At 38.0% G+C, this 24,130-nt stretch overlaps 2 protein-coding genes across 2 annotated transcripts in view; one reads left to right on the top strand and one right to left on the bottom strand.

The window, feature by feature from the left end:
- Positions 1-205: 205 nt before the first annotated feature.
- Positions 206-5,415, bottom strand: LOC103696901 (replication stress response regulator SDE2). The gene is made up of 3 exons (XM_008778623.3): positions 4,652-5,415; positions 4,019-4,559; positions 206-699 (listed from the first exon to the last, which is right to left on the bottom strand). Exons 1-3 carry the CDS (start codon positions 5,272-5,274, stop codon positions 538-540), a joined length of 1,326 nt encoding a protein of 441 aa, XP_008776845.1. The 5' UTR covers positions 5,275-5,415; the 3' UTR covers positions 206-537.
- A 1,367-nt stretch (positions 5,416-6,782) lies between these two features.
- Positions 6,783-24,130, top strand: part of LOC103696900 (long chain acyl-CoA synthetase 4-like) — a 32,757-nt gene continuing 15,409 nt past the window's right edge. Inside the window, exons 1-15 of the mRNA XM_039117478.1 lie at positions 6,783-7,005; positions 10,722-11,004; positions 11,532-11,595; positions 11,680-11,769; positions 12,656-12,712; positions 12,986-13,034; positions 13,320-13,396; positions 14,296-14,335; positions 14,423-14,517; positions 16,048-16,215; positions 16,425-16,535; positions 16,605-16,692; positions 17,721-17,787; positions 18,118-18,193; positions 18,289-18,406. Coding sequence (XP_038973406.1) covers positions 6,783-7,005; positions 10,722-11,004; positions 11,532-11,595; positions 11,680-11,769; positions 12,656-12,712; positions 12,986-13,034; positions 13,320-13,396; positions 14,296-14,335; positions 14,423-14,517; positions 16,048-16,215; positions 16,425-16,535; positions 16,605-16,692; positions 17,721-17,787; positions 18,118-18,193; positions 18,289-18,406 — 1,606 coding nt within the window. The remainder of the gene's footprint in view (positions 7,006-10,721; positions 11,005-11,531; positions 11,596-11,679; positions 11,770-12,655; positions 12,713-12,985; positions 13,035-13,319; positions 13,397-14,295; positions 14,336-14,422; positions 14,518-16,047; positions 16,216-16,424; positions 16,536-16,604; positions 16,693-17,720; positions 17,788-18,117; positions 18,194-18,288; positions 18,407-24,130) is intronic.

Raw genomic sequence — 24,130 nt, 5'->3', positions numbered from 1 at the left:
CTCAGATTATCAATGGATCCCAAAAGCTTATGCTACACTCAAGCTCAGCTTAAATTGAGCTCGATTCAAAGTTTTAATTAATCGAACCAAAACTAAGCTCAGTTCACAAACTGATTGATGTTGGCATTAGAAGAGGCTCAACAATGGATGTGCTTATAGAAATATTGACATTCAATCAGATAAGCATTAGAGCAACATGCAATCATTGCCACAGAAAGAGAAGAATTACTAATATGACAGTTAATTACCAATATGAATAGACATAGATCTCATACAAGCTTAAGATTCCAGAACGCAAGCACCAAGTGAACATCAAGGGAGCATTATGTAGTAAGTTGCAGAAACTAAAACTGCCATACCTAAGGTCCCCCATGACTGTAAAAATAATTCAAGCTTGTCCTCAAGCATCTTACAAGCATCATTTTGCCTAGTCAGTAATTTTTTAAGTACACAGTACTGATTCCATTAGAACCTTGCTCGTCCAGAAGGCATTAAATTTGCTATCAAGCCAGACAGCATAGCAGTAAAGCCTGACATCTATTTTCCTCCACCTACAGGCTTCGCAAGCACCTTCTTGGGCAACTTATCCAGGGGAGTTGTTTTTAGCAGGAAAAGCCTTGAAGCGCGCTCCTGCAATGTACCACCGCATTTCAATCCACGTGCCTGCAGCTCTGATTTGAGCCTTTCCATGCCAAGAACCTACAAACAAATACCATTATGTCAGCCGTAGCAAAAACAACCGAGCATTGCATGTGGTAAGACTGCAGCATAAATAACTCTTCAAAGAATGCATTGTATTACAGCTAAAGATGCAAACAGTAAACTTTATTAAGCAGGCATTGGAACAAGAATACTTGAAGGAACGCCAGAGTGGAGGAGGGTTTTTTTTAATATTTTTTTCCTGAAGTTAATGGGCGATGGTTGGGGTTGTGGGGCGTCATGATGCCAACCAAGCAAAGTATGTGTCCAAGCAACTTCAGATGAGAAAATCTGCCAAGATGCTGCTATTAAGACCAGCAAAAACCCTGATTATCTTTGCATTATGAGTTTTATCTTAGCAGGTTTTTTTAAGCCATATAATCCAACAGATCAAATAAAGAAAAATTTGCAACTTATCCCACTAAGTTCCAAATAAATACCTAAAATCAGAGACATCATCACACACTGAACTTTATATGTCAAACAGCTCCAAGGCAAAACATACATAAATAGCATAACAAGTTTCTGACATCATGGCTAAATAAATACCATAGCATGCTAATGCCCCAAAAATACTTTAATTAACCCTTGCTATCAATCAAATGGCCTATTCCAATACCAATATGCCTCCTCATATGCGAAACTTTGATATGGCAATGGTACCAGTTTAATATCTTCCTGCCTTCTTGACATCTAGGAGTGACTATAATATAACAAGCAACCTTCTAGCATTATCAAGTCTTCAAAGCCATTTTTTTGCAATGTGGTCATCTCTCTAATTACAAGCAAAACAGTACCTCCTCAAGTCTCATGCAAAATCTGCCACAACTTGATCATGCGAATTTTTCTGCCGCCACATCTTATTTAACATCCAGCAATAGTGCTTTGTTATGGACTCGATGACTCAAATCACGCCAGCAGTTCATCTAGAAATGGTTAAAACAGGAAAAAAAAAACACCACTTAATGGGAGAGGATAAATTTTGAGAGTGCAAACCTCCTCAGAGAAATCCTCTATCTGAGCCCAACTTCAATAATCAGGATATGATATAATTCGTTGTTTTACTCATCATACAAAACTAGGAGTACTAGGCATCCGAGGGAGAATTTCACCAGCATAGAACCCCTAGAATAAGCCATGGCTTCAGCATTATGCATTACCAGGAACTTGTGGAAAACTTAATCTGTGTGCTTGATAGATTTCAAAGCACACTAAAAAGCATAAAGACAAAAGTGTAGATCTGTCAATCTCTCTATGAGATTAGAATGAATATGATTAGCATCTTGAAGATGGGATATGACGTGCATGTTGTGACTGATATATGAACTCAAACTTTAAGAAGAATAGCCTTTATTTGCTTAAATCAAGCTAACGATTAAGAACAAAGACAATGAAAAGTAATAAGCCCTCTCTACTGGGACCCATTAGATAAAATTTGGCATTTTAGGCAGATGTAATATTGCAAATAGCACTGCCACAGCAAAGCCTTCATGATTATGATTATGATTATGTAGTAATGCAAATAATGCTGCAAATACCAGCATCCTTATTACTAAATATGATCTCAAAAAAAAAAAAAAAGAAGAATGTTGAAAGTTGGTTGTTGAGAAGTATTAGGGCATTGCCTTAACTTATAGAAATGGACAGTGTGCAAAGCTGAATCAATCTCTGTGGAAAAAGTTTTCAGAACTTTACTCTAAATGTCAGTGTGGAAATAAATAACAATTACATTTGTGAAAGAACTAGCTTCATGATTTAAAGGTCAACCTTCAGCACTATATTTCTCGTGTGCCCTCAAGTGATTCAATGAACACCATAAACCAAGGTGATATGAGATTTTCTCAATATGTTTTGATAACACAGAAATGCTCAGCTTGCTTCATATCATTTTCTACTTTTTTATTTTCCTAAGGCGTACATTGCTTTGTATCATTTGCTTAGTACCTATAAAATCAGTGCATATACAGAGCATCGTACCCCCTCAGACCATGCCTTAGCATCTAATTATATGCTTCTTTAAAAAAAAGTAGGTACTTGACTTTAACATTAAATTACTTTTTGTTCGTTTGACCTAATATGATGCTAGTTCCCAATAGCTTATATGTTACATTGTTATTTAATGAAGCAGACATGTTTAAGGTCATTCTTGGGGGGAAATTTACAATCATCTTTATGTTAATAAGGTTGCTAAACTTATGTCGACATGTCAATGGTTATATCAAAGTGATTCAAATTGTCTCCTATTCCACTAGTAAGGATGTATCAATTTCGTATATATAAATGAACATGTCAATAATTTAGCATGTCATATTACGCCAATAAATAGAGTATCAGGCACTTCAAAGATTTGCATCTTTTGGTACCAAAGCATCTCTTTTAAACCAATTAATGCAGATGATATGCATACCATACTGACCCCAGAATGGCATGGGTGTGAAACATGAGGATTCAATTCTTACCACTATAATGATGTTCGTAAGGCCCAAGTAGCAAGCTCGAGGCCATGTTTGGAAAGACCATTGCATATCGCAATTAAGCAATTAGTGATGTTTGACATATGATTATGATGGAGAATTGATCAGGCCCTACTTCTATGAAGCTCTCCAAGTTACCAAAGGAAGCTCATTAGGGTTTTTTCTCTTTTCTTTTTTTTGTCTTTTTTTGTGTGCGTGGAAAGCATTGTGAAAATTTGATATACTGAGTCTAAAATTCATTGTCATTGCTTCAAGGCTGATAGCCCTATTTGACAGGGACAGTAAGATGTCAACGGTGGAAGTGCATTCTCCACTTCCACTTCATCAACATATTCTAAATTGTAAACAATACATTGGTTCAAAGTAATCACATCCCGTTAGCAAATGAGAAGGATAAGACATCTCCTATTGATAAAGGTCCAAAACCATATCTTGATAGGTCTATTATCCTTTCTTTTTTGTGTGGGGTGGTTAGGGCTTTTTTTTTTTTTTGTTGGGGGGGGGGGGAGCAGGGTGACTACAGGCAAGTATAATTCACAGTGATGACTTGAAAGGTGCACTAGTTCCAACAACACAATCCAAACTGCTTTATTTTCCAATCCTAATTCCAAATTGATTTTGAAAAAAAAAAAAAACAGGTAAAGGTTCTCAATTCAATATTCCTTAACTGCTTAAAATAAAGCTAATGACCTGCATGACCGCTGTTAATGTCATCTTTCCAGGAGATTTTGCCATAAAAAACTTAGAAGCCGGTTTAATTGTTCAATCAATTAAATGAGACAAATAAAACATTTGGTTGTGGGGGTAAGGAAGCACCTAAAACAGAAAGGTCATCACAAACATACCTCCAATTCTGCAGCTGAATTGTACTTGTCAAAATTCAATGGCTCTTCCAAACTAACACCAGTGCTCTGATCAACAGTTTTAACTTCTACATGCTTCTCCATTTCTACTTTGAACTCAACCGACTCAGGCACCCCTTCTGAACTGGAAATCACGCCATTCTGAACCTCTTGTAAAGTAGAAGCCACACTATTATTCTCAGCAGCAGCTTCTTCTTGAACTCCCATTTCATTAACAACAGTATCTTCAGATTCTGAATTACTATTTCCATTTCCAGAGCCAGGCTCCACCGCTGGAGATTCCAGATCAAAGTTTCCATTCACTTCCTCCAAGTTGCTGTGTGCAGAGCCTCCGCCTGATGATTCTCCATCTGAATTAGAACCGGAAGCCAAAGTTCCCTCTTCTACTTTATTAGGTCTCGAACAATTTCCATTTCCGTCATCCAGCACCACAGATTTCTCATCCCCGAAGTCACTGCCTCCATCTTCCTCATCTTCCTCATCCTCATCACTATCGCTTTCATCCATCTTTTGCTTCCCCAACCTGCACGATTAAAGCCAACAATCAAAAAAAATCCTAAATTTATTATATTAAAAAAAAAAGTCCGTGTTATTGAAAGGAACCCTAAAACTCACCAAATCTTCAGGCGCTTGTTCGATGGATCAGATGTCGGCAACATCTTGCGCTTTGATTCCTTGTACAGGCCGAACGATTGCCGGACCGACTCCTCCACCTCCTCCATGCACTTCTCCGTGTCCTCTCTATACTTCTCCAAGTACTTCTCCACCTCCACGGTCGAATTCTTCTTGACCTCCTTCGCCTTCTTCTTCAAGAAATCCTCCGCGAGTTTCTCCAACTTCCTCTCCTCGGCCTCCGCCTTCCATTCATCCAACTTCTTCTCTGCGTTCACGTGGCGGAGCCGGCGGCCGCTCATATCCCTACAAGCGTCGAAGTTGTTCGTCTTCTTCTGCCCGGCCTTCGTCGCCGCCCCGCGGAGGAGCGACCCGAACCCTCCCTTCCCGCCGCGGAGGCGAAGGAGGAGGCTGCAAGAAGGAAAGAGGCCGTCCGGCGAGGCCGAGATTAGGGTTTCGTCTAAGATTTCTCTGGATCCGGCGACGAGGCGCTGGAATCGGAGAGGAATCTTTGTTCTGCCGAAGAGATCGCGTTTTAGGGTTTCACCAGACACGGTGGGGGACGGGATTTGGAGGCACTGGGTCCTGCCATCGAGAAGCTTGACGAAGATCTGGTAGACCGCCATTAGAATTCCGATAGAGAACTATTCTCTCCTTTCTGGGACTCTACCACGAAACCCTAATTTTTTTTATGAGAGGAGAGGAGAGGGCACGAGAGCCTTCAGGACGGGAACGCAATGTCGGCAACCTTAATTAAACTGTCTCTGGTTTAGGATATTACGTCCTATAAGGAGTCTTATGTACACGCGCTGGTAATATGTTTGAGTCAACGTCGGTTGACTCGGTCCAAAACTTCAATTTTGAGAAACTGTTTGGAAGCTGGATTTTCCTGTGAATAAGTAAGACATATATTAACTCAATACCTCTTCATCTCAAATTTTGTGGAAGCAAAAAAATCTTCATAATTTTTTTTAGGGTCCTGCAGTCCAACAAATCTATGAATGAAATTTAGGCCAAAACTAACACAAATCTTTAGAAAAAAAATAGGCCAAGCATCCAATTACAATAGAAACTAATTTAATACAAAAATTATTTTTATGAAGGGTTTTATCAAAAATTTGTACGTGAAAGTCAACTTCTGAAATTTATATATGTGAAATCGTTTTATCTTTTCAATATCTAAAGTTCTTAGCTATTTTTATAACATCTGTATAAAATAATTTTTTTCATGTTCTCAAAATATTTCTATTCTAAAATTTCTGAAAATATATTAGTATCCCAGTTTCTTATATGAAAAAACGTTCACATTCTCAAAATATCCATATTTAAAAGCAAACCTTAGAATTTTAGATTTACTCTAATTTGTCCAACCATTGATGCCTAACTCTAATGGATCTTGGTATTTTCATTGGACACTCAATTTGACTGTTTACATTGGTTTAAGATGATGGGACTAGAAATTATGTTGATTTCCAAATAAATAAGACAAAGAGATGTGATGTGAGGGTATCTCATATAAGATGCAAATCATTAATGTGATCTTGCAATATGAACCCACCAAGATTTTTTTTTTTCTTTTTTGTTTTTTCTGAGAATTAGGGAGACAAAAGCCATCCAGTTTTATGGGTCCTAAAGAGTAATTACAAAAGATATTTATAGAGAGAGCAACAAAGTATTGAACCACGTAGAAAAGCAATCAACAGAAGTTCCAGTATACTTCTGAGATGACTAGGGACAACTGAGGTACTCTTCATGCTGAGAGTTTCATTTACTGAGAGATTCTATGCGGAGTCCTAGAGTTGCTAAGGCAGGAATTTTTATGGCATACTTGTCCTACTACATTTGGTTGGACTGGAATGCCGGCCTATTTGAGAGAAGGAGGTCGCTTCCGAAGATGGTGGTGGATAGAGCGACACTATATACGAGGGAGGTCACTGCGACTGCCGCTGTGTTTACTTCTAGGACAGCTAGGAACATCTAGGGTATTCTTCACGCTGTTTCAGCGCCCCGATTCACCCTTGTTTCTTGGGTACCCCCACCCCTTAGGTATCTCAAAGTAAACTTCGACGACAGTAGGTCAGTGAATGGTGTGACTGGAGGGGTTAGATTTGTGATCAGAGACCACTTTGGTAGGATGATAGCAGTAGGAGGGCGGCGCACGCCAGGACTTACAGCAGTTGGGGCAGAGCTGCGGGCAGTCTGGGAGGGCATATCCAATGCGAGGCAGGTACTAGGCGCCGAGTGGGTGTACCTCGAGGGAGATTCATCTGTGGTGATTGATTGGATCCGGAGGGCGGATCGGTATGGAGATGGTCATCCCCTTATCCGGAAGACTCGCAGGATGGCTCAGTTGATAGGTGACTTTCAGGAAGTACACGTATTCAGGGAGGCGAAACGGGCAGCAGACTGGGTCGCTTCCTTTGTCGCCCGATATTTCGGAAATTTTTTTGGACGTTCGCAGCAGACGTTCCTTCTCCCTTGTATTTTTTGCTTTTCTGTGATCTGACAGGTTGTACTCATGTTAGAGCTATATGAAATGAGTAGCCACTTTTACCACCAAAAAAAAAAAAATGTTTCAGCGTAAAAACAAAAAATTTGCCGGCTTGTTGGGTCTTCAGACACCAACTGAATGAAGGATGGTATTCTCGGCTGCTGTCAAGCATGCGTTTGGGACGTTGTCATGGCGGGGATGCAACAACGACTCGGGCTCTTCAATTGACGATCATGGCGGCCTAGCATTTTCCTTGGACACAAGTGTTTCCAGTTATGAAAGGAATGCGAGGCCTTCTGAAGAATTGAGTAAATAGAGCTGGTCCCCTGCCCTTCTTGGATATGATTGGAATTTTTTAGACCTCCAATTAGTCCATCAATCATGCAAATTTGAAGGCCAACCTCTCAAAGTCCATTGTATTTCGATTGCATTCCAAATACTACGGATTGCATTCCAAATATTTTGATTTCATTAATAGCAATATATATTAAGCAAATATGGTTATTGATAATGTCATTAATTTTTTATATTAATTTAATAAAAAGTTTATGAATTAATATAGTCTAATAAGCTATTAAGTTTCTTATTAATAAAATTAGATAAAAAATTGTATTAAATTAAAGCCTTACTAAAAAAAGAGCTTTATTAATAATTTTATTAATACAGCGATCTATATGGTGAATGAAGAGCTTGGCATAAGCAGAATCTCCATTTTAATATATATATATATATATATATATATATATATATATATATATATATATATATATATACACACACACATATATATTAGAATATTAATTAGTAAAGTTTATGAGAGGGCCTTCCCTAGCTATTCTTGGTTCAGATGCACCTTTTCATTGCACAAGAAACTTCCTTCAGTTTGTTAGCAACCCAGCTATGCTACTTGGTTTGTTGTAGTTTGGCAGGTATGATGTAAACATTTCAAAGTCAACTACATCCAATCAAATGTTGTAAAATGAGTTACACGAGTTGATAACATAGGCAACCAAACAATTCTAAAATCCATGCTACTACAGCTATTGTCGTTGCCCTATGTTTGTCTGGGATCATAAGAGGAAGGATGGATGAGGTTGGAAGTATAGATGGTCTCAATCCACGTTTGGTTTAAAAAAATTAAAAAAAAATGGATAAAAAAGAGAGACTGCTAATCCATTATAACCCACCAATTTGCATCCTCCTAAGGACTGTTAATCCATTATAGCCCACCAATTTGCATCCTCCCAATTTAGGAGGATGCAAGGAAGGATGGATGGAGTATACGAGGGATGGGTTTATACATGGACAAAATTATTCCTCATTAATTTTTTGACAAAACTCTAATACTACTTTTATTTATATTTATATTTATTATTTTTCACTTAGCTATTTATATAAAATTAATTAACTATTTAAAAGAAATTATAAATTAGCTAGTTATTTATATAATTATTATATAAATTAATTTATAAAACTATTTATTAATTTAAATTTAAATTTAAATTAAAAATATTTATATAATTATAAATTATAAAGATTATAAACTTATATATTGTCCCATTTCTACAAATAAGCATTATAAATTGATAATAATAATATTTTTTTATGAAAGGATAGCTTAGTAAAAATGTAATACAAATATCATCCATCATTTTTTTAGAATTTTTTGTATGAATACCCTCCTACGTATTAAATTTTGCATGAATACCCTTCCAAAATTGATATTTGTATGTATACTCTCGTAAAATACTTATTTTGCTATTCTATCTTTTTTTATCCTATTTTTGCATATATGCCCATGCCATCTAATGCTGTTAAAAAAATAACTGTTTCAAAATTAAAATAACTAAAATACCCTTAATAGGTAGATGTGCCAATATATATATATATATATATATATATATATATATATATATATATATAGGTATACAAGCAAATAGGAATGAAACAAAATTAGCTACAACAATCATTGTTGTTATTCTAACACTTGCAATGATGTTTTTTTTTTTGTTTAGCTTAATAGGAGAAAAATAGAAGACATCAACAAGAGGGAAGAGAAGGCAAGATGACATTGAAATACCTTTTTTTAAAATGAAAACTCCCTGGAGTCTAGCAATATATCTTTAGACTAGCTTCTGCAGCCAATATATAAATAGAGAGGAGAGATTTGGAAGATCGATCGAGTCCACGACCATATTTGAGAGAGGAAAGATTTGGAAGCAGCGAGGATTTTTTTTTCTATCTTTGAAAATTGCTGTTTCGAGGATCACATGGCATCGCAGGAGAAGAAGGCAATCGCGATCCCGATCATGATCTCGATAGCGGGGGGAAGAAGGATCACGATCAGGCGAGGGTAAGAGGCAATCGCGATAGGATCACGATCGCAATAGCAGGAAAAGAAGGATGGTGATCGCGATAGCCAGGGGGAAGAAGGCGATCGTGATTGCAAGCGAGATCGTGATGAGGATTAAAAAAGCAATTTCAAAATTTTATTTTATTTTTAATTAAAATAAATATGGTTTTATTAACCGTATTAAAAGAACCATTACATTAGGATATTTGTGCAAAAACTATGTTTTATGAGGGTATAGAAATAAATATATTGAGAGGGTAATCACGTAATTTAAATTTTTAGAAGGGTATTCATGCAAAAAATTTTTTTTTTTTATTCCGTAACTAAACAAAGCTTAGAAGATAGGTAGAATGTGTAGATTTCCATATGCATACAAAATTAGTTCTAAAGCAGCAACAACCATCCCAGAAAGTGGATGGACGTGGCGCAATATTCTCCTAAGTGGCGGAGTTAGAACTATAGAAGCCGATCTACCTTGCGAGCCCGAGCCCTCTTTTCTTAGCTATGGGATTCAAAAAAAGATCTGCAACGATGAGATCATCTTCCTTGGATCCTACAATCATCCTATTTTGTAGGATCAGAGTGAAGGTATCGTTCTTGGAGTTATTTAAAATTATTTATCTATTTAAAAAAGTTAATTGTGTGGCTGATTGGTTAGCTTATCACTGCTCAGATACTACCATCTTAGTTTTATGATTGAGCACGAATCTCTATGCATCGTAAGGTATTGTGCAGATGCGGATGACCGCCGCCGAGTGCACACATTGTTTGATCGCCGTTCATATATATATATATATGTATTTTTTTTGATACAACGGCGGCTCATATGGGATAAGTGGGTGCAGGCAATAAAATTAGCAAAAAAAATAATAATGCAGAGAATGAGACACCCATAGCCTATCTAGATGAAATTTTCAAAATAGTGGGCCGCGAATGAGGCGCTCATTCAGCGCTATTTGACTTTGGATAGAATCCCAGTACCTCTTCACGGCGGCCATCCAGAATAATTTTATTTTGCCAGGGCAGAATAATTTTGCCGTCCCACACACTGCGCGCACAAAAAAAAAAAAAAAAAACGCTATGGTGCGTCCTTTCTCCCACGATGCGTGAGCCACCGGATTGCCATCCAAAGGTCGAAACGAGCCGCTGATATCCGCACAGAAACGTCAAGGGGAGAAAGCGACGAGGCGAGAGAGTCGTCCGCGGAACGTAGTTAAAGAGTTAAAAAGACGACAAAGTAACGAAATCAAGAAGTTGGAGAATACCCCACCGCTCGCATCCTGTTTTATCAGAAACCAGCAGGAGGAGGGACCGGATCGGTTTCTTGTTTTCTATTTGTATTGTGGGAGAAGGGCGCGGATCGGCGGAGATGAGGCATCTTATAGAGGTGGAGAAGGGGAGGGAGGCTGCCGACGGCCGGCCCTCCGTCGGACCGACCTACCGGAGCGCCTTTGCCAAGGACGGCTTTCCCCCGCCCGTCCCCGGCGTCGAGAGTTGCTGGGATGTATTCCGGTATTTTAGCAACGATCGCGGTTTCTATTCCTGTTTTTTTTCCCCCCCTTTAATCCTTCGAAGAAGTCTCTGCGTCAATTTCATCGCCGATGGTTATAATCGTGCCGATCAAGAATCCCAATTTTTTTGCTTTCTTCCGTTTATTCTTGGTTTTTTTTGTCGGGTTGTCTTTCGTTCTTGTTTTTCTCTTTTTCTTGAACGGATCCATCTCGAGTAGCTTGTCAGATCCTTCTTGGAGACAGTTTATATGAATAAAATTCTTTAAATCAACAATGCTGCAATCAAAAATAGGATTTTTCGATCGTTTATTCTTGGTTTTTTTTGTCGGATTGTGTTTCTTTCTTGTTTCTTTTTCCCTTGAACGGATCCATTTTGAGTAGCATGACAGATCCTTCTTGGAGACAGTTTTTATGAATAAAATTCTTTAAATCGAAAATGCTGCAGTCAAATTTAGGATTTTTTTGATCGAATCTTCTCGTTGTTTGTTTTCCTCCTGCTCTGGACAATATGTTGCATCTGTGATTCAGTATGAGTGTGGAGAGATGCCCCAACAACCGAATGCTGGGCCGTCGTGAAATTGTTGATGGAAAGGTGAGTCCTCCTCAATGCTATCATCGGCGCCTTGTATATCTTTTGACTTTTTGTTGGATCGATTCCCTTCTTTACTTTTTGCAGCCGGGTAAATATGTCTGGATGACCTACAAAGAAGTATATGACGTCGTGATGAAGCTAGGGGCTTCGATACGGACTCTTGGGGTCGAGCAGGTATGACTAAGATGTACCTTGTTTAATTAGGTCGGTGGTTAGGTGTCCGTATGACTAAGATGTACCTTGTTTAATTAGGTGGGTGGTTAGTTGGTGTCTGGACGTAAATTTTATCATATTTTAAAAAAACATAAACGGTTTGAAGATGTCTAGTTTTTTTCTTGATAACTTCTACCTACCTAACACCCCTGAGAATGTCGTCAATTTACAGTTTTTTTTTTTTTTTTAATGTTTGACCAATAGGTCAGTCGTTTTCCCCCCATATGGTTGCCTTTTCATAAAAAAAATGTAATGCTGCTTGATACTTCAAGCTTAGTTTATCTGGAAAAGGTGGGGCTATTTACGGAGGGAATGTAGTGAAAAATGAAATAGAAACGGAAGGGTATCTACTATAGCTGTCTGTCCTGTAGCTTAGTAAGATACAAGTCTCCCCCTCGTTTCCTTCACCCTGGCATGGAAAATTGGGATTGTTTTGTGTCTCCTCATGTGAGATTGCTGCCATAAATTGGTACTGGTCCTTTGTTAAAATACCCTTTCCATGCATCTAAGATATTGAGACTCCATTTATCAAAATAGCATGATTGAGCAAAAGTTGTCTACTCTTTCATGGTCATCAAATCTTCACATCCACTCCTCCAGCATTGTTGTCTCGCTATGAGTTCTACAGTTTTTATGTTGTCAACCTCTTCGTATGTTTAAAGTTCACTAGTTTAGTCCATATTGATATTCTGAGCCTTTGCAAATTGTAGGGATGGATTACTAACTTGATTCGCACTGAGTATATCTTTTTTGATTTTGTTTCAACTGTTCTCAAATAGAGCAGCAAAAATGTGATACATTGATGAACTTCTGGAGTTAGTTGGTTGATCTTATTGCTCCTTGACAGGGTGGACGTTGTGGCATCTATGGTTCTAACTGTCCTGAATGGGTCATTAGTATGGAGGTACAATGTACTTTACGTGCATACTTTTTATTTTAAACATTTTTATCAAGCCTGGAATCTTTTTGAACCACCAATACTGAACATAAAACTTCATTTTGATTAACTATTGTTCAGAAACAATAGCATTTATATTGAATTTTTAGTATTTTAATTGCCATTTTGGAACATATGGCTTTATTTTGTATCTCTTTATTGCTTTTGTTGTAAATGAAATCTTTCTTGCATGTTTTTCAGTTATTATTTTTTTCTTATGGATTCACATGGCCTATGCAGGCTTGCAATGCTCATGGGATTTACTGTGTTCCCTTATATGATACTCTTGGTATGTATTGTTCTCTTTCTTTCATTGATTTTCATTAATATGCTATAACAATTATTTTGATGACATAAGTACATAACTACAGCCAGCAAACATGATTCAGCTTTTTTGTGATGTCGTTACATGTACTAATATTCTTGTGATAGGACACATGCTCCTCAGTCACAATAGTTTAAGTGCCCTTTATCCTGGATGGTGACAGTGGGCAGAAACTAATTGTAGAGTCTGCATTCTATCTTTTCATGATTAATGCTGTAAACCAACTCTTGTTCCTTATCTTGGCTGTAGGTGCTGGTGCAGTAGAATTCATTTTATGTCATTCAGAGGTTCAGATTGCTTTTGCAGAAGAGAAAAAGATTGGAGAGGTATCCTGTGTTTAGTGTTTGGTTATGAAATATCTAAGCTTACTTTGCATACATCAGTTAAATAATAGTATTCCTTTGACCCAGGAATTCTGGATTATAACTACTTCAGTAACACAAAAATATGCATCCCAAAAATTGGGATAGTTCAATGAACTCCATGTACTTCGAAGCATATTTGCCTAAGGCATCTTAACTCTGGTTTAAATTCTCAGTGCCAGACCTTGGATCCATAAAAATAATGCTAATCTCATAACTATCATCTAAATGGACCTTACAGTTGCATCTAAGTGCTGTATATGGGACTGGTTTTCAGTCTGACATGTAGCATTTTATTTGTCTGAACATTAACACAACTCCCAAAATTTAATCTTGTCATCTTCCTTATTCATTTAGACTCTTTCAAGTTTGGGATGCTTCAAAAGAGTTGCTCCCTAGTTGAATAAACTCAAATTCGACTTATAAGGTAGTCCTCCATGTGCCTCGGGTTTCATGACAAGCCCCTCCTTATCTAAACTTCTTTGCCAGGACTCTGGCCCAATTTTACAGGCCCGCTTTTTAAAGATTTACTCAATTTTTCTTGGAACCTCAGCATTGGCTTCTGCTTCACAGTTAACCTCATTTAAGTTGAAGAGGTTTAATCACAACAATGACTATAGTTATGCATGCATGTTTACAGTCACTATTCATTTATGAAGCAGTTCATGTTGAATTCGTATTGAAATAATGAATTCACTTTCTCTGAAATTTGACTCTATCAAGGAATGTTCACCTTGTATGGGTTTTCTGGAAGTTTCTAAGCACAGCACTTAATTTTGTTTATTGTATTGCACAGTTCTATTTATATGGTGAATATTGTTATTTTTGTTAAACAATTTTGGGTGGGTGTTTCAATTTTCCAGGTGTCAAAAACCCTTCCTAGCTCATCTAAATTCTTAAAAGGTAAGTTTAGTGTAATTTCTCAACATTTTGACTTTAGTACTTTCTGCATTCCTTTATGTTATGTTGATACAATCATTTCACATGCAGCAATTGTTAGTTTTGGCAAGGTCACCTCTGAGCAAAGAGATGAGGTTGAAAAGTCTGGTTTGGCAATATATTCATGGGATGAATTTTTGCTCTTGGTAGGTTGTTTTAATTGTCGAGGTTCCTTACATGTTATGAATGATGCTTGGGATCTGGAAAACTACCTTACTTCCAGTTTTTATGAGAAATATTTAGTTTTTGCGCTGATTATGATATGTCCATCATGCCATTCTGTTTAGCACTCAGTTATGTTGATGTAAAATTATTCTCGAGACAAGGAGCTTGATTTGTTTTTTTGCAAATGCATGCCTGATGGCTTTAACTATTCCAAATTTAGTATTGAAAAAAAATACTTTGTAAGAACCTCCCTGTGAATAAAATCTAATGGTAATTAATGCCACTTCCTTTTATTTTGGAATAAACTATCTTTTACTCTATATAAAGTCATGTGCTGTTATATATCTATAATATGATCTTACATTAGAGTGAACCTTGTTGTGTCATTAAATGACCTTCCCTGATCCTAAATGATTTCCAGTTATCTTTTTATTTCATCTATGTTGAAATGGGAGTAATGGGTTAGTCATAATAAGGCCACGAAAAAAGATAGAAAGAGACAAGCATAGGTAACGGGATGTTCGCTAGCATTTGTTGCTTACTTCTGTACCATGAATATTGAGATTTAACTGGAATCTATTGCTTGTAAAAATGCAGGTTAAGAATCCTAGATTCATGTAAATATTTTTTTCCAGGATTCAATCAGCAAATGATCATTTTTTTTAACTTTCTCATACTGTAAGAAACATCAAGAATTTAATGAACAAGTGGTTGGGGATTTGGAGTGAATGGGAGAAGCAGCTGGTCATTTCCAAGAAGTTCAACCCCTCATTGTGATGGGATTTAAGAACACGAAGAGACTAGATATTACTTTAACAGTGGGATAGAATTTGAGAAAATTGATTGAGCAGGCCCAACATGATATTTTGAAAGAAGATAGGAACTGAGAAAGGCACATGATGAATATCAAACTCCAGACCATGGTCTACCATACTGGTCCGTACCGGCCGGTACGTACCGGTCCGGGCCGCCACCGGTATGCCGACCGGTACCGGTACGGCGGACCTTGCTCCAGACTATGACTATTGATATTTATATGCCATTATCTGTGTCTGGCTGCATCAATTTTTAACTTTATGAGTGGAACTGATGACTATGGTTGGCAGCAATTGGTTTATTGTGTGAATTACAATTTTGTGCGACTTATAGATTTGAGATGATCTTCATCAACATTTTTGACTTATTCTCTAGATTATTCCCCTTTTGCTTCTTTATCATATCTCATATTCTAACATGCAGTACATAATAGTAATGCATATCTCTACCATTGGTTCTGGATACTCAAGTTGAATCCTGTATCATGTTATACTCAATGTTCTGTTGACAGTATTGTTCTATTTAAAATGGAATGTGCAGCCAGTCTTTTTTTATCTGTTGTGTAACAAGTGGGTCCACCTTGCTTACAATATATGTCTTTGTTTTTTGTACAGTTTCATTTTGCCGGACGTACATCATGAAACTCTAGAGTTTTCTTTTTTTTTTTAATAAGACTTGGGTATTGTGATGTACAGGGAAGTAATCAACAATATGATCTTCCATTGAAGAAGAAAACTGATACATGTACTATAATGTACACCAGTGGAACAACTGGTGACCCTAAAGGTGTGATGATTTCGAATGATAGCATTATCACTCTTATTGCTGGTGTTGATCAGCTGCTTTATTGTGTGAATGTGCAGGTATGTCCATTTCTCCTTCTCTTGTTACTAAATTATTTTGATGGAATTCCTCTTATGAGTGAAATTCAGAACTGTACCCTTTTTCATATCTCGTTTTTTATAGGCTGCCTACAAATTACGGTTATGGTACAAGAAAGGCTCGATAAATTTTTGGTTTACCATCTCTTTTTTCCTAAATATTGGCTTGTTTGTTTTTGCATTTATCACAGTTGCATGAAGGTGATGTTTATTTATCTTATCTACCCCTCGCTCATATCTTTGACCGTGTTATTGAAGAGTTGTTCATTTTTCATGGGGCCTCAATTGGATTTTGGCGTGGGGTAAGCCTTTTAAGATAAGCTATCATTTTTATCTAATTAGAACACCTCAGTTACAGGTGTCATTTTCAGGATGTCAAGTTGTTAGTTGAAGACATTGGGGAATTAAAGCCAACTATCTTTTGTGCTGTTCCACGTGTGTTGGATCGCATCTATACAGGTAGTGTTTGAGTTGGAAGTGTTCAAGCCGGTTGGTTGCAACATGTTTGTGTGCCAATCTAATTATATTGTTAATTAAATTCTTATGCATAGTGTGATATTTGCTTCAACTTTTATCTTGCAATGATATTATTCTCATTCATGTTCTGTAGCTTCGTGCTATGTTACCTGCACCCATTGATTTGGTCTGGGTACCCATACCAAACACTTAAACATGGACATTGGGATGACAGTTGGCCATGGTTGTTCCATAAGAAGATATTCTTATTTCTTAAAAGGATCCGATGCTTAGACACATATCTGCGCCTACCCACCAATGCATGTCCATGTAACATAGGCTTTTGACCAATACATATGTAAAAACATAGTTCAGGTGTGGTATACTTTTTAGTGTTTGGAAAAGTGAAATCCTTAGGCAAGAAGAAGACACGGATAACCATTTTTAGACTAACCCACATCAGAAATATTAAAACCCCGCAAGCAAATCTATTTGGCCTTTAATGCTGATTAGGTGGCCAATCGGCCATCCTTTGGACATTGGTGTGGTGGTGTATTCAGCAGTTTCAGCCAATGAATGTTGGCCCAATAGCCAAGGATAAGGAGCAAGAGAGATTTGAAAGGATAAAGTTACTCTTGGGGTTGTAAAGCTACTATTTATCAGCCACAAGACAGCTGACGATGGTAGGTGTTTTTGTGCAAACCACTGGATTTACTAGGGTTAGCACACAAAACAAAATAAAATTAAGAGGCTTTATTAAAGCTTAGGGTCATATAATAACATAATGCTCTTCACTTATGTAGTAGACCAGATTTGCTTAGCTTTCCTCATTTGACGTGCCCACCCACATCAAACCGACATATTGTGGCAATATGAGGGCAACACTACATGTTTATTTTAGTAAGTTTCTCCTTTTTTCTGTACTGACATGCAGTTCAACCAAGTGTAGTTACTGCTCTTCTACTTTTCAAGGTATCGATATTTGTCCTTCTCCATGTAAGACTTATTTTGTCTTTTATTGTACTGCTTAGGACTGCAATCAAAGATTTCATCAGGAGGTCTCCTGAAGAGTACATTGTTTAATATTGCTTACAAATAGTAAGTCTTGTACGATTTCTAGTTTTCAAATCATTTTTTTGCACTATTATTATGGATATATGCATATGTGTAGTATTCACTTGATTATTTTATTTCACACTTATACGTTCTTTTTGGTGTGCTTCTCCAAACTTTTTCCCTCATTTTTTCCTTTTCTTTTTTTTGACATTAGGTCTATGTTTCATGAAGCGTTTGTTTGTTGAGATGTTTTCAAATGTAACACCACAAAAAGCTATTAGTCAATGTTGTACACTTTAAGTTTGTTGGCTAAAGTTTGATGATTGTCTTGTCGCTGGCTTCAATATTGATACATGAGTTGGGATTTTGTAGCAAATTTCGTAACATGTCAAAAGGAAGTAAGCATGAGGATGCAGCTGCAATTTTTGATAAATTAGTTTTTAATAAGGTAATTAAGAAAACCAGAAGCATATTATCTGTATGTTCTGTACAGTGATCCTTCTTTGTCCCTTCTTTGTAATTTTGGATTCATAATCTGTTTAGGTAAAAGGTGGGCTTGGCGGGAGAGTGCGGATAATTCTATCTGGAGCAGCTCCTCTAGCAACCCATGTGGAAGAATTTTTACGGGTGGTGACGTGTTCCCATGTTCTACAAGGCTACGGTATCCAACTTTTGCAGAGTTAACCTTTTCCTGTATTCATAATAGAAATTAGAAAATGGTTTTTTAACCTTTTGATCACTAAATAGTAATGAAATGACATTATAAGTGGCAAGATAGATATCTGCTCCTTATCTTTTGATATGAGGTATGAAAAAATACATTATCCACAAATTGAAACATGCATAAGAAACCTTTTAAAGTTCTAAGAATCAGTGGGTATGCACATGACAACAATAGTACAAGACACAAAACATAAAAGCTAATTAACTAGATTTTGCAATAGATGTCATATATTCTTGGACAGATCATTCTCTTGCTACGAGATAGAAGAGACAAATTGAAACATTTTCTGTTAATAGAGCCCGATCAATTTATTATTAAGAAAGTGGGAAATAAGCACAATTTAGTAGTTCCATCAAAATAATCACCTTCACTTTGATGGTATTCTACCTCATCATTATATTTTAAAATTTCTGTATTTTCCCATAGAATGTCAAGGCAAAAGCTTGTGAATTTACAAAGTTGAACTATAAATCTGTTTAATGGTCGATGGAATTTTATATCGAGACAAGCTTGTGAAACATGAAAGAAGTTGTTTGTGGTCAGGTCGCTTATGCTTGTCCCCAACCTTAATCGATTGCCTCTATTTTGTTTAAGTAGAGGTGGTTGCTATTTGCCTCGCATGGTGTATTGCAGTCATGAAGCCATCAGTTAAGGTTTTTGCACAATTTCTTGCTAGTGCTGGTCTGATTTGGAGCTGATTTAACAAAATTTTTCATTGTGGCAAAAGATTTTATTTCTTCATACAAAATGGAATGATGACATAGGTTGCTAGGATGTGAAGTGATGGAAGAATGTTTTAATCAAATGAGAAGGGGATAGGGATGCATCAAGGAGATCTGGGCCTTGATAGTTATGAAGCAAAGAACCTTTATGTAAACATGGCTCATTATGGTAGAATGTGATAAACTGGATGCACCTATCCGAAGAGAAGGCCTATGCACCTATCCAAAGACTCTAAACGGGTGTGGATTTAATTGTTAGAGGATGCATAAGCGATTGCTTGGCTTTCATTTGTCATCCCCAATTTTGATCAAGTATTTATGTAGTAGTTGCCAAATGATATATGTAGTTAAAAGGGAAAATATACAAAGTTCATAAGGGCTAAATGTGTGTATTCTATCATCTAGCACGATAGGGGGCCTCTGTTTTGCGGTGCCGGATCTGGGGGCCTTTGTTTTGAAATGAAAAAGGGGCTTCAGCCCCTTTATATATTTTTTTGAAATTTTTATGAGAAGGCAGCCACTACTTGTTGCCCAATGTGACGACCCAAGAGGGGGGGGGGGGTGAATTGGGTTTTCTAAATTTTTCGATCTTAACTCTTCTTAATGGATGTGTGTGTGAGTGATTTAGTTAGTGTCAATTATATATGTGAAATTGAAAACACAAACAAGACAATACAAACACACAAGAAGTATAGTGGTTCGGTGCACCTCACGGCACCTACATCCACTCCCCAAGCGTCCCCTTGGAAATTCACTATAATTTCTCGGATTACAGTTGGATTGTTTTTCGGGCTCACAATCCAAAAACCTTTACAATTGGTTTTCCGGCTCATCAAAAATCTATGTTGGTTTTCCGGGCTCACCAACAACCTATTTCGTTGGTTTTACGGGCTCACCAATAAACCTTACAACAAGAGCGAAAATACAAGGAATAAAGCTCCTAAATGAGCATATAAAACAAATATGAATTCAAAGAAGAGATAAGAGAAAGTTATCGCTTGTTGAAGCTTTTCTTTTCTTTGATAAGGTTGCTTCACTCTTCAAGGGTTGGTGGAGCTCTTGATTTCTCTTTGAATGTGCTCAACAACCTTCTTTTTGGATTTTTGAATGAAGCAAATTGATGAAATACTTGAAGGCTAGGGTTTTCACTTGAATGCTCTTCTTAATTGCAAAAGATACTTTCCACTGATGAATAGTACCCCTTAAATACTTTTCCAACCTCTAATAGTAACTCCCTAGCAGTTGGAATGGAGAAACTGGCCGTTTCTAGCCGTTGGAAACTCAAAAACTATTTCTGCAGAACTAGTCGTTATGCTGTCAGTCGTGCTGGGGTCGACCCAAGCAAATCTGGAGTCGACTCAAATTACTGTTCCACAAACTGGGGTCGACTCATGTATTTTTGGGGTCGGCTCCAGCTACAGTGGGGTCGACTCAAACTTTTCTGGGGTCGACCCTCTTAGGGTTTACAGAGACTTGTCTTTCTGTCTTTCTGGGCTGGGGTCGACTCAACTTCTCTTGCGGTCGACTCGAGCTACAGTGGGGTCGGCTCAAGCTTCAGTGGGGTCAACCCTTTCAGGGATTCCAGAGATCCGATTTTCTGATTCTTCAGGCTGGGTCGACTTATGCCTTCCTGGGGTCGACTCAAGCTTGGGGTCGACTTAAGGTTATCTGGGGTCGACCCTCTCAGGAACTCCAGAGAGTTGCTTTTCTGGCTCTTTTGACTGGGGTCAAGGTTTTCTGGGGTCGATCCAAGGTCTGTGTCATTTGTGCCATTTTGTGCCAAAGTGTGCCAAAGAGTGCCAGGATTGACTCCATTACTTCTGGGTCGACTCCAACTCTGTGCCAAGTATTTTATGGTTGTGCCACATCGTGCTAAGTCGTGCCAAATGTATCAGGGTCGACTCCAAACTACTTGGGGTCGACTCTAATCCTGTTTTTCTGCACTTGAAGATTAGTTTAGCACATTGAAGTAATAAAAGATATTCCAATGAAATTGATGAAATATGGCACATTCAAGTTTCATTTCTTTACTTAACAGAATTACGGAAATACCCCTTATCCAGAGAAACTTCACTCTTAGTTTGATCAAACTGAAAATTAGATTTTCTCTCAAGTTCTTTTAGTAGAATTATCCTTGGATGAGTTCTTGAAGATCATATTAAACATTGTAGATGAGTGTACCATGAATATATCAAGTTTGTTGGATGTATCGAGAGTGTATCACTTCTCTCTTACTTGAGTATCTATTTACTTGGTTAACTTTGTTGATTGCATTGGTACTTCACTATGGCCCTCATGGTTTTGTAAACATCAAAATAACATTCTGATTCTCACTACTGTCTTCGCTTTTTTTTTTTTGAATTTTTTTTAAGTGAAATTGGTAGCAACTACCAACTTCATTTTAAAAAAATTCAAAAAAAAAAGTGGTTGAAGCCCCTGTTTCTTTTTGAAAGCCCTCTCTCCCCTCTCCCTCCGCCTCTCTTGCTCTCCATCGCCCTTTCCCTCTCCCTCCCTCCCTCTCTTTTTCTTTTCCTCTCTATCCTTCTCTCTCTGCCTCTCTCCACCACTCTCTCCCTCCCTTCCTCTTCCTCTCTCTCTCTTTTTCTCTCTCTTTCTCCGTCTTCCTATTCCTTGCCGGTTCCCCTTTGTCAGTATGCACTGGAGCAACACGGCACGATACCGTACCATACAATACCGCCAGCCTACCGGCATGGATGCCCATTCTAGTGTTGCGGATCTTGATTTTACACAGATAAGATAGCTATTACATGACACAATTCACATCGATAGACAAGGGACTTTAGTTATCTATTTGATTATTCATAGTTTATTAATTATCTTGATTCTTTCCTATTCCTTACTCAGTTATCTCTCCACATGTGTGTCCGATCCACATGTGAGGGGATTGTTAAGCTTGACATATATTGTTGACCCTTTTGGGCTAGACCGCTAACATGATGCCAAAACCAATCCATTTCGCTCTGTTCTCCCCCTTTGCTTTCCACATATCACCCTTCTTCGGGTTTTCTCCTGTGGGTTCTCCGCACGTGAGTGAGTGTTGGAGAGTGGGATAGTCTCCCAACGGATAGGCAAGGGACTTTAGATGGCCTTAAATACGTACAGGCCTATCAACCTATCAGCTTATGCTTTTGGGCTCTAATGGTTATTTAACAAAAAATAACAAGCATAGAACACTGGAAGGATATATCAGTCATCTACTTTAATATCATTTATTTCTTGTTGATGCTTTTGTGCTTTGACTTGCAAGCTGGATACTACAAGGCATGTGCAAGGATCTGACATGTTTTCATTATTCAACTTTGTAAATTCAGAGAGATGTGAAAGTCAACTCATCTTAATCCATCTAGATCCTTACATATACTCTACGTATGTTTGTCAGGTGCCAGACTCTGGCCTGTGTAGTTTCATTATTTTAACTGATTTCGTATGAGGTTCAATCTTTTCACTTAGCGCATATATAACGATAACTGTTAGATTGTCAAAATCAAGATGTGCCTTTTGCCAGTTTATATGCATGTAGAATCTTGATATCAGTTTGTTAATTATATCTTAACTGCATGTGTTATCACCTCATAAACTATCAGAATTAGTTGTTGTTGCCCAGATAGACAACCCAAGAGGGGGGGTGAATTGGGTTTTAAATATAATTATAACAATTAAATGATTTATGAAATACTAATTAACACCTTTTGCAAGTTGATTAATTAGATGCTATGTGCTGTGAATGAAATGAAGATAAGGGACAATAGAACAATCACAAACACAAGGAATTTATAGTGGTTCGGAGCTAACCCTTGCTCCTACGTCCACTCCCCAAGCCTCACTTGGGAATTCACTATAACCCCTCGGATTACAGCCGGTTGTTTTACAAGCTCACAACCAAACTTGTTGTTTTACGAGGTCACAACGAACTCGGTCGGTTTTCCCAGGCTCACCGACTAGAACCACCCGATTGTTTTTCCGGGATCACAATCGAACCCTTACACCGTTGGTTTCAACCTAGGCTCACCAACAAACCTTTACACTCTTGATTCAATCCCCTGATTGAATCAAGTAAGGACCAAACAGTTTGAACAAAGACAAGCAGAAAAATAGAGCTTCTAAAAAGCAGATGTACAGCGATATAAATAAGAGAAAAGTTAAGAGCCCTCAAACAAGTTTATGATGATGTAGTGGAGGGCTTCTTGAACTCTGGGTCTCCTCTTGAATGTCTTGAAGACTTGAAGGCTGAAGGAGACTTCTTTAATGCTGGGAAGAGTAGGTTGACTGGAGTTAATGGCCCTCTTCCTTCTTTTCGTTGAAATCCCTTTGGCAGATGAAGTTTTTGTGTTTTCTTTGAAAGGAATGTTACTTCTCTACTTTGCTACAGTCCTCTATGGCTATTTAAGCCATTTCCCACGGAAACTAGCCGTTAGACACACTTTACTAGCCGTTCTGCACATTCTGCACATCCTGACAATGTGTCCGCTGGGATCGGAGTCGACTCGCGCGATCTGGAGTCGACTCGGCTGTAGCAGGAGTCGACTCATGCTTTTCTGGAGTCGGCTCGGCAACTGTTCCGGATTTGAATTAAAGTGGTTTTCTCGACTGGGAGTCGACTCGACTTAACCCGGAGTCGACTCCCCAAAGTCTGGAGCTGACCTGGCACTTTTGGAGTCGGCTCATTCCAAGGAATCCATAGAGGTATTCTTCAACTTCGCTCACTCGAGTCGACTCGGAAATTCTGGGAGTCGACTCGGCGCTCAGAGCCCGAACTCCCGATCTTCTGTCTTTTGGCTTGTGCAGTCTTGGAGTCGACTCGGACTGTTTGGGAGTCGACTCGGCTCTCAGTATCCGAAAATCAGTCTTCTGTCCTTTTGGAGTAGCGCTGCCTTGGAGTCGACTCGAACTGTCTTGGAGTCGACTCGCGTCTCAGAGA

The sequence above is a fragment of the Phoenix dactylifera genome, unplaced genomic scaffold (assembly GCF_009389715.1).
Source record: "Phoenix dactylifera cultivar Barhee BC4 unplaced genomic scaffold, palm_55x_up_171113_PBpolish2nd_filt_p 000237F, whole genome shotgun sequence".
In the NCBI taxonomy this organism is placed as follows: domain Eukaryota; kingdom Viridiplantae; phylum Streptophyta; class Magnoliopsida; order Arecales; family Arecaceae; genus Phoenix; species Phoenix dactylifera.
The sequence above is the reverse complement of the archived record's forward strand: the minus strand, read 5'-3'. Positions and strand labels throughout refer to the sequence as shown.